General features: G+C 38.0%; 1 protein-coding gene across 1 annotated transcript in view; it reads right to left on the bottom strand.

Moving 5' to 3' along the window:
- The window catches only part of PKIA (cAMP-dependent protein kinase inhibitor alpha), a 7,831-nt gene extending 7,255 nt beyond the window's left edge, over positions 1-576 (bottom strand). The window contains exon 1 of the mRNA XM_010709061.3: positions 399-576. Coding sequence (XP_010707363.2) covers positions 399-549 — 151 coding nt within the window. The 5' untranslated portion in view covers positions 550-576. The remainder of the gene's footprint in view (positions 1-398) is intronic.
- Positions 577-11,129: the final 10,553 nt, after the last annotated feature.

The raw sequence follows: 11,129 nt of genomic DNA, 5'->3' as shown, positions 1-11,129 counted from the left end.
ATGAAAGAAACAATGCATCATTATTTCTTTGTCCTCTGGTATCTGAAAACAAAACTAACCTCCACAAACTTCTAAGCAGACATACGGTCTCTCCTTCCAGCTACAGATTGAAAAGATTCCTTTTAAAGGACACTATGAATAAGCTGGGTCTTAATAAATACTTCCTCATCTTTCTTGTTATGTTTCCTCTTCTATAAAATTTATCTTCAACTAGCAAGCATTCACGGCAGAAAGTTCTTTCTTATTTGCCAACAAGTATCCTTCCCTTTTATGAAATCTGTGTTTTTACTGCAGGCAATATCTGCTTATCCTAGTTGCAGGAAAAAAAATTGTTTTCTGAGGGACTTTTTTTCTTATGAAATTTTAATTAATATATTAAAAGACCAAAACACACTCACCTGCTTTATTTATATCCAGCTCTGATAGCTTTAAAGCCAGTTCACTAGAGTTCCCACCTGGAGAGGACACAAGTATGTCGTGTAGTGCATTTCTTCTACCTGTTCTTCCTGAAGCAATAAAGTCTGCATATGTAGATTCCACATCAGTCATTGCTAACAAATATCCACATAGCAGTACCTGGGTGAGAGAAAACACCAACATTTAGAAGACCAGTAGAACAGATGATGCTATGGAAGCAGAACTAAAGGGCTCTCACTGAGCAGAGGACTGGGTGTGGAGCTAAAGGAGATACCTCGATCTTTAAATCTGGAAAAATTACAGCAGAAACATAAAGGTATGCCAAAACAAAACAAAACAAAACAAACAAACAAACAAACAAAAAAACCCACAATGAAAAAACAAAAAACCCAAAAAGCCCACAAATCAAAACCCAAAACAAACAAACAAAAAAAAATGGTGTGGATTTTATTTTATGCAATTTGTATTCAACAATATTTTAAACAACTTCATTTATCATACTTCATGAAGTGCGACTGAGCACTTTCTAAAAGCAATGACCTCAGCAACATAATTTCTTTATAAAGCTGTTTCTGCTTTTAATATTAGCTGGAAAGTAGGAGGAAGGTAGGGCGTGGAACAAAATTCTTTTCTGCACAAAAAGCAGAGCACAAGGATTAAGAAAGTACAAACTGGTAACACTATGTGCTCATGCACAGGCTCTGATATGTTTTGTGCATTTGCTCTTCCTTTAGTATGGTTAATTTTGGCTTTGTATATGGACTCTTCACATTTATTTTGGTGCTGTAGCTACACCAAAGCATTGAATGCATGACCAAAAAGTCACTGAAGTGAGTGGAGTCAAGCTAACAAAGGGCAAGAGCTGAACTATAACGCATGACTTAAAAAGATATCTGAAAGCTAGATATAGCTCAGAATTCTTTTTCAATGGAAAAGAAGTTATTTTTCATATCAAAATGGAATATGTGATGATATGCCTTAATGTAAAGTTTGCCAACTTGGAAACTTGTATTTCAACCTCAGCAAGAGAATGATTTGCATCTTTGCTGGACTGTCTGCCACAGCTTTAACCAGATAGGTTACAACTTTCTTTTGCTGATACCATTTTCACTGTAGTTCTATTTATACTATTTATACTTTATTTCTGCAAAACAAAACAAAACAACAGATTAACACGCTTTAAATGTAACTTCTCTCACATTTTATGTCTAGATGTAGGAGGACGATCAGGGAAGCTTTTTGGTAGAGCAGTACTCTGAAGAAAAGCAGCATTGGGGAACCACCATACAGCAGCAGTACCCCCAAAGCTATATGCTTCCTTCAGTTCTAAGATGCTCTTCTTGGGCTTTACATATTGCAAAGAGAGAACGTGGCCAGAAGAGGTAGGTTTAGCTGTTATTACTGGAGTAGTTATTTGCACACAGTGTACAAATGCTTTTAACCAGTTCCTACTATATACAGTTCCTGGAAGCCTCTACTAAGAGCAGCAAATCTCTCTAAGTAAAAGGAAAACAAAACTCATTTCATATAAACTCTTTATTTAAATAGATAGATAAGACAAGAGCCAGCTCATTCCTACATTGAATTACCTTCACAAATTCTGTCCATTCATCTTCATCCCAGCCCTCACCTCCACAACTTCAATCAGCTGCATGAGGGGATACATGTAAGTTGCCTGAGAAGCCAAAAGAGGGTTCTAAACCATATTTTATCAAGACTAAATATAACTGTATCAAGTATCACTGCAAGACTGACGTATTTGAAAAAGTTCAGGGCTATCAAGCTTTGGTGTCTCATGCCAAATGCTGGATGGCTGACATGGTAATTTTACTCCTATGAACAACCACTATGAAACAAGAAACTGCTTTAAAAAAAAAATAATAAAAAATTAAAACCTAACAACAAACACCCAAGGAATGGAAGGGGTCAGCACTGCCTGAAAGCCTTCCTGACATGCATAAATGGTGCTGTGCCTCACAATCAACTAATAGTACTATACTAATACTAATGCCTTCATGAGCACATGTACATTTCTTCTTGTGCAGTGCTTCCTTCTTGAAGTACCCCAAGAATACTGAAGCAAATGAGAAATCTTGCTTGCAGTTGTTCTTCCCCAGAGGTGCAGTTGTTTCAGTACCAAATATTTCAACAAGGGGGTAACGAAGCATATAAAATGCAAAAGTGAAAAGAAACAGTGAGGACCTGTTCACTGACAAATGTCATCCGGCAAGATCAGAATACAAAATGCCTGAAGTGAAACTTTCTGGAGTTACTATTTGCTTGTGCCTGCAGAAAAAGTACAAGATCTAAGTAATATATGTACAACTTGGATTTTGTCACTAGTTTAGTGTTAGTCCAAAGTCATCATAGGTATCACTCTGGCCAAGCTGTTGATTTTGCTTAATGTGGGTGAAGAGAAAACAGAACCAAACCAACCAACCAAAACCACCACAGAATACTCTTTTACTACTTTGGAAGCTGCAAGTCAGTGCACCAGGAATAGAATAAGCAGAGAAGTCCATGACTGAGACGGAACAAGGTATTTGTCTATAAGACTAGCAAAACGAGGACTGCTCTACTCCATGTACAACTCCCTAAACTTGCACTCCACAGATTACACTTCTGTGAAATTATCATCTTCATGAAACACTCCATAAAACAGAAAACACCAGGGGAATTCTCAGGCTTAACTTAATTTTAGCTAGGAAACAAGCTATAAAGCCATACCAAAATGTACTTGTGGAGAATTTTAAAGGCTCATTTTCTATGGGCTCAATATGGCATTACTACCAACACCCAGAATAGAAAAAGAATGTTACCAAACACACATTTATTAACACTTCCAAGTTTTCCTGTCTGCATCTTTTTTTAAATGTCAAACACCATTCTGTTATGCATTGGCATTATCCTGAGACATTACAGTATTAATATGGAACTCCACTGACATCACCTGAGAGCTCCTCTTCCAGTGACTGCCACAGTGCCCATCAGTCTCTAATAAAGTCACTGAATCAGTCATTAAGGTATTACCATTCACCACTCTTCATTCTGTGTGGAACAAACCGAGTTTGCAAATACTTCTGTGAACCATAATTTAAATTTTCTGATTTCACTAACAGATACTCTTGAAGAAAACGTTGTGGTCCCAGCTTTCTTTCTACCATTTACATATTTCAAGTTACAAAACCAGCATTTTCCCACATGCGTGAAACTGAAAAAAGAAGGCTGAAAACCTCACTGTTTCTGCCAACTGAATCAGCAAACTAGAGGAAGCAGAAACAAGAACAAGAAGAAAGCAGTTGTGTCAGAATAAGGACAAATGAAACCTGGTGCTGTGGAATTGGATACCAAGGTAAGCGGTAAGATATCATCTCACCACAGAATCATAGAATGGCTTGGGTTGGAAAGGATCTCAAAAGTCATCTAGTTCTAACCTTTGCCACATGCACGGTTACCATTTGAAGGCATCCCCCAGCATAGAGCCATTTTGCTTGCTAAAAGGTTAGAATGTCAACTGCAGCACTGGGGATTATCATAAAGCCACTTTCCTCAGCTTCCTAGTTTCATTAAACTTCTCAAAATGCATGAAAGAATTCAATTTCTTTTACCTTTCAACTCCTATGGAGGTTGAAAATTACTTTCAGGCTCTTAAAGAATTACAGAGGATGACGAGACACAGCATGATCACAGGAGACTTTGCAGTCTTGGATTTTAGCCTGTGTAATATGACATCTTTGTTATTATAAATGACTATCTCAGATAACACAATGCTACACCTGCAAAAGGTCTACTTTTATATCCTATGAAACTGAAGTTGTACTCTAAGCGTTGTGAGGAGTAGAATTAGTATTCAGAGAACTCAGAAGGAGAAAAAGATGACAAGAACAGCATCATAAAGTATGTATGAAGGAATCAGCATTGGTGTTTATAGAAAGCTCTCTGAATACTTCTTGGTCTATGCAATACAACTTCTGTTAAATTTTCCACCTCCAATTTCTTGAGGTAACTGTCAAATTTATACTCTTTTCCTTCCTCTACATACTTGGGTTCTACTGAAAAATAAAAGTCCAACATTTAGTGATGGCTTTCATAAATGAAATCCCAGTTTGATGAGATTTCACAACTCAGTGAAAGAAGTTTAACACAAAGATATTGCTATCAAGAGTTCAGAAGTGAAAGTACATGAAGTTCGTGACATACCAACATAAATTAAAATCAGTGTCTCTGCAGGTCATGGGCTAGAAGTACCCCGAATTGTTGAATTTAATGGTTTCAAGAGATTAATTACCTAAAAGAACTCCAAAACTCTTTAATAAAAAATATCAATTTGCAACAATATTTTATTTTAAAATGGATGACAGAGAGAAAGAATGAGCACTTGATACACGGCTTGTCTACAAGATTTGACATGTGCTACCTTCTAGTACAAGAGAGCTGCAATTTTCTTGGTGAAGATGCAGTGTATGTCTAAGAAGCACAATCCTTCAATGTTTACTTCCCTTCTTTCCTCACACATGCTTAATAATGAGGTTGAATTAAAGGATTCTTAGGTAAAACTCTCCCAGGCTTTGGCTGCTAAATGTTGTATCACAATCAGCACATTATTTAAAGATAATTATCTATGTTATCTATGTTCAGCTTTCATAAAGGAACAGAAAAACAAACTAGAACTTGTCATTTAATAACATGTCTGTGTTAGAGATGTATAATTATGCTTTTAAGATAAATTTTGGTTCTAAATCCTGCTTTAACTTAGAGACAGGACAGAAAGGAGATAGCTCTATTCCACAGCTACCCGTACACTTAGATTTCCATCTAATACCTGGACTGCTATGTTGGAAGCAAATGAAATAGAGCAGCAACTTGATAAAAGTATACTTTTTCCACAAGAGATTACATCAATCATGCTAAGGAACAGTACTGTTTTTGAACAGACACAATTGAGCAATAAGACAATAATATCTTACTGGAATTTACTGGGTAACTCAACTGATAAACCATGAAACAGAATAAACAAAATTATCATCCCAGACTTTTTTAACAAGAAAAAATGAAAAGTAGTTTTAATTTGCATTAAAAAAGCATTATGAAGTTGCATATTCATAAGCTCATAATTTTTATGAAGAAATCATTCAAAAAATAGTTAATATTTTTCCCTTCTACAATAAGTGCTGTTTTAATGTATTCTGACCAATGAGATCTACAGAACTAAAAGGCAAAGATTTAAATATTCTATCTATGCTTAACCAAAATTGACTATGCTTTTGACCACAAGGATTTGGTCTCTCATTTACCACTTAATTTTAGTTCAATATTCCTTTCTGCAAAAACTCAGTAGGTACACCAGGACATTTAGTAAAAAGGAAAAAAAAACCACCAAAGTCATGGGTTTTGCTTATGAAGTATCCCTGTCTTCTTTATTCAGGATTCATGCTGCAAACAAGTTATTTCTCTCAGACACTTCTGTCAACAAGTGCCAACCTACACAGATAGAGCTGTAAGGGTATTTATCAACATAATTCTCATCAGAGAACCTAGCTGAATCTTGAAACAATAAGTGGCATACAGACAATATGCAGCACTGTTGAGTACTTTTCCAATTAAATGGGACGTGGCTGCACTTTGTAAGATCTGGCTCCATCAGGGCTGGGAATAATAAGGCCAAGTTGCTGTGGATAAGGATCAGAGGAAGGCCAACAAGACTGACATCCTGGTGGGATCCTGTTATAGATCACCAAAACAGAACGAGGACACGGACAAGAGATTCTACATGCAACTAGCAGAAGTCATGTAATCACCAGCCCTCGTTCTCATGGAACAACTTCCCTGATACATGCTGGAAATACAATACACTCCAGGGAAGCAGTCTAGGAGGTTCCCAGAGTGTGTGAAAGATAACTTCCTGATGCAGCTGGTAAAATAGCCTACTAGGGGACCTACCCTGCTGGACCTGCTGTTCACAGAGGACAGATGGGAGATGTGGTGGTCAAGAGCTGCCTTGGGCAGAGCGATCACAAAATGGTACAGTTCTCAATCATTAGTGAAGTTAGGAGGGAGCTCAGCAAAACTGCTACCTTGGACTTACGGAGGGCAGACTGTATAGGACACTGATAGCGAGGGTCCCTTGGGAATCAGTCCTGATGGGCAAAGTTGCTAGCATATGCAGGGAGAAAAATCAGAAAGGCTAAAGCCCATTATGAGCTCAACCTGGCCACTGTGGTAGAGGACAACCAAAAAATGTTTTTACAAACATATTAACAGTAAGAGGAAGGCCAAGGAAAATCTCCATTCTTTACTGGATGTGGTGAGAATAAGGGATAAGGAAAAGGCTGAAGTTCTCTATGTCTTCTTACATTTGTCTTTAACGGTCAGATCAGTTACCCACGGGATACCCAGAGTTCTGATGTGGAATTCTGGGGTGGGGAGCAGAATAAATCCCCCATGATACAGGTGGAAAAAGTTAGAGGCTTGCTACTCCACCCAGACTGTCAGAAGTCCATGGGGCCAAACAGGATCCACCTGAGGGTACTGAGGGAGATGTCGAACACGATTGCCAAGTTACTCTGTACCATCCAACAGCAGTCCTGATCAAATGGGGAGGTTCCTGATGACTGGAGACTTCTAATATGACTTCCATCTATAAAAAGGGTTGAAAGGAGAATCAGAGGAACTACAGGCCTGTCAGTGTAACCTCAGCTCTAGGAAAGGTATGGAGCAAATCATCTTGAGTGTGATCATACAGCGTGTGGGACAACCGGGGAATCAGGCCCAGCCAGCAAGGGTTCGTGAAAGGCAGGTCCTGCTTGACCAATCTCATCTCCTTCTATGACTATTTTGATTTTCCTTCTCTAAAACAGTTTCCACTATTTACTGTTGGGCCAAGTTCTAAAATAGTTATGGCCTATAATTTACTCCAGGCAGTACCCCTATCACTAAACTTACTGTTTTCCTCTAGGACAATCTCATTTGATATAATTTGGGAAGGTCTTTTGCCTTCCAATCTCAGAACAAGAGACTTCACTTGCTAGAGTCATCCATCCTGTTACACTGCTCCCATTCCCAAGCGAACAAGAGTTTGCGTTTTCTGATGTTCTGCATTCTGACAATTTGATTGATACAACATCTACAACATCAGCTTGCAGATAACATAAGAATTTCAAAGAGGAAAGTACACAGTTAGACCAGCAAAAAGAAAATGCCTAAATACCACTATAATGACAGCATTTACAACAGGCTATATACTGATCCTCTGAGGAGAGGGAGGTGCATCAGCACTCTCATGAGGTTTCTCCCAGGTCTATCTGCTCTGATTCTTCCATGTTTCATTACAATGTGTAGTCTAGCTATCATGTAGTCAAGGTATATAAAAGCTCCAGAGTTCAGCTATTTTAAATTTCTTCCTTAGTGTTCAGAGGGCAACTGTCCCTTTCCAAGGCATTTTTCTCAATTTTTTAAGAAATTGTAACCTACTAGACAGATGCAACGTTATATCATTAATCTTTTCAGCAGGTTCTGTTGCAATAGCTTAACTATCTGCATGTGACTACTTTTCAAAATCATGATTCACCATCAAAGTATTCGTTGCAGCATCCAGAACAGAAGAACTCATTGCTATATCTTCTTGGGCAGTGATAGAAGTAGCAATGGAAGGAAGGGAAGCCTTCTTTTTGGACACCAAAATGATGAACAGCTCTATGTTACCAGATTTTAAATATTGGCTCCTTTATTTGCTCTTAATAAGAAATAATTATCTCTTGCGAAAAGCAGAGTTGCAAAACTACAATGTGCTTCTGTTGAGATTTCATATTTTACATGCAAGCTTAGAGTTTGCCAAGAATACACCCAATGACACTGTACTTCTCAGTATTTGCTAAGATACATACCATGGGCCATCTTGGAAACCTGTGAACGTGAGACAAGTAGCTTTTTAATAACAGTCTTTTTGTGCCACGGTACCTTAATATTTCATTCATAATATATTTGGTCAACTTCTGGCTCATCAGTAAAAAAAAATCCAACGCCTCCATGCATTTTCCCTTTTCTTGAAGGCATTTAACATCTACTTTACATCTGAATTAGTTTTTTCAGCCACCAGATTTTCTGTCTTTCTTTTAATGGCTACCATGAAGCTACAAAAAAAAAAAAGCACAGTTTATCTGACAGCACTTCAGCTCTTGATTTAACAGCAGTTCGATTTATTATCTCTCACATGATAAATTCAAATTCTGCACTGCATATCATTTCACTTCAGTTTGTCTTCATCTCAGCCTTACATTTTTTCAAGGTTTCCATCCTTTTTGCATTCTGTTCCCATGTGTACTCTGACTGCTTTAGAGTCTAAGGACTGCCTGGCTCTGTTGCTATGCAACAGCATAGCCTACTTAAGGCTTCCTGAAATAATCCTCTCAAATGCCCTTTTTTTAGACTTGTTTCCAGCAGGAATACTTTACTGTTTCATTATAATAGACCACTGATACTATTATCAAAAGATTAGACCATGGTCACCTGGACAGTCTGGGTACTGAGATGACAAAAACAAGGCTATTGCATGTATCTCTGGCACTGAAACAGGAAGGCATAAACATCTCAAATACTGCCATATTCTGGCCAGATATTCTCTAGGTGTAGAAGAGTCATGTATTTCTTCACTAGGGGAAAGTTTTTACCACCCACTAAGGGAAAAAACAAAACCACAAACCTCTACTTAACTTAGAATAAGCCACCAGAAAGAAAAGCAAAAGACAACCAACCAACCAAAAACCAGAACAAAACAAAACCCCAAACCAACCAACCTTGCAAAAACCTCCACTTATCTGAATTCAACTTTAAATTTAACATAATTGAGAGAAGAAACCTGTATGCAAATATTCCAAGTTGCCATTCATTATAACGTATGTCGATTTCAGAATTCCATAGGGCAAGACCCCGCTTCTTTACAATCACACGCTGGATGTCATGAACTTGAGGTAACTTTGTGCTGCCCTTTAGAAGCTGTCCTGTGACATTCAGTCCTTCCAGCCTCAAACTGCAATTTTCTCATTATGACCTTCTAGTGCTGCTGCTGCAAGGGCAGACCAACGTGTTTTGTTTTCTTATTGCTGGCTCATTTGGGAAGCTTCAGTTAATTTATTTCTGTAACAATATGTAGAGCAATATAAACACAAGGCTCTTGTTAAAGCATCAGTCAGTCAACCCAAGAGGGTCAAATGTCTCACTGTGTGCCAGGCAAAGGGACAAAAGAAGGTCTAGTAATACAAAGGAGATTTTAATGAAAGGAAATATCTTACGTCATCCTCTTTTTTTTTCCTGTCCATTTTAGCATGCTCAGCAGCAGTTATGTCTATGGAGAGCAATGCATCAGTCCAGCACTGAGGTAAAAAGAGAAAAGATGTTCCCCAGACCCAGAGAAAGCAGACACAAGGCTTGAATTAAGGCCCCCTCAGAAGCACATCTGCCTACACACTTTTAAAGGGAAAAGGGAACATAGCAGCAATTTCATAATGTTCACAAGATCCTAAGTCTTTCAGATGACGACTTCTTTTAAAAGAAGCATTTTCATACAATACACACTTTGTGTTCATGCCAAGAAATGTTATTCAGCCAACCTAATACAAATTTTCTGCACTCCAAGTTCCAATTCTAGCTCACAGCACAGTCAGAGCATTTGCTGAGTACTAAGAAATGTTAAAAAAAAAAAGCCCAAGAAGAATCTGAACATGCAATTCTTACATACATGCATAAAAACAGTAACATGTAATGAAGTGCAATCCATGTCTTCTCGATATGAGCTAAGGCATCCATATACAGGCATGAAAAGAGATCAAAGATCTTTATGCTTCACAAAGTTCCCAAGGAAGGAATTCATGTTGTCAGACCACATGAATACTTTCACACCAAACCTAAGGCCCTCCCTCTTTTTATCTACCTGTTTGTGTACTGTGGATGATGAAAGAAGTACCAGCTGTCTTCTTACAGTAAGAATGTATGTGTGGGTAGAATATTTTCTAAGTCTTCCAGTTCTGACATCCTGGCAAAGGGAAAAGAACTCCTGAGAATAAGAATCACCCACAGGTGTGAGTTTCTGGGTATCATATTTTCATCAAAAGTCAGGTGCCAGAATAACTTCAGAGAAAGAAGGTAACTATGTATATGAGATGATGTTGCTCCACATCTAAAGCATCAGGGAAACACACATACAGTTCTTGAGGTCACTAGAGAAGAGCTGCCTCGCACTGTAAAAGACCTGATTTAGAAACAAAGAGAATAAAATAGAGAAACTGAGAACCAATGTTGAAAAAGGTCATATAGGCAGGCTGGGATAAAGAAGCATATAAAAATAAATCTAAGTGGACTTTTAAAATTGAGCAGGAAGAGACAATCAACATAAAGTCTCTCCTGTCAACTAGAGACAACTTTTATAACCATTATTCCTCTTTGCAAAGACCTTGGGATGCTGACAACCAGCTTTGAGCCTCTCTCATCCTAACTTAGTGTTCATCTTTAGAACTAGATGAACATGGGAAGTACAACAACACCAGAGGAAAGTAGCAGAAACTAGGAGAACTTCCTAAACAAAGTTTGAATTGTATTATCAAAGCTTTTCTGTGTTAGTATGGACAAGTATTAGTAGTTTTGTTCCTTTTTGCTTATAACAATGCTTGTAGTACTCACTCTCCTTTCACCTTCACAGTCAAGAGTCATCACAGCCCTCC

This window comes from Meleagris gallopavo, chromosome 3 (genome assembly GCF_000146605.3).
Source record: "Meleagris gallopavo isolate NT-WF06-2002-E0010 breed Aviagen turkey brand Nicholas breeding stock chromosome 3, Turkey_5.1, whole genome shotgun sequence".
NCBI classification, from domain to species: Eukaryota; Metazoa; Chordata; class Aves; order Galliformes; family Phasianidae; genus Meleagris; species Meleagris gallopavo.
Note: the sequence above shows the minus strand (reverse complement) of the source record. Positions and strands in the feature narration are given on the sequence as shown.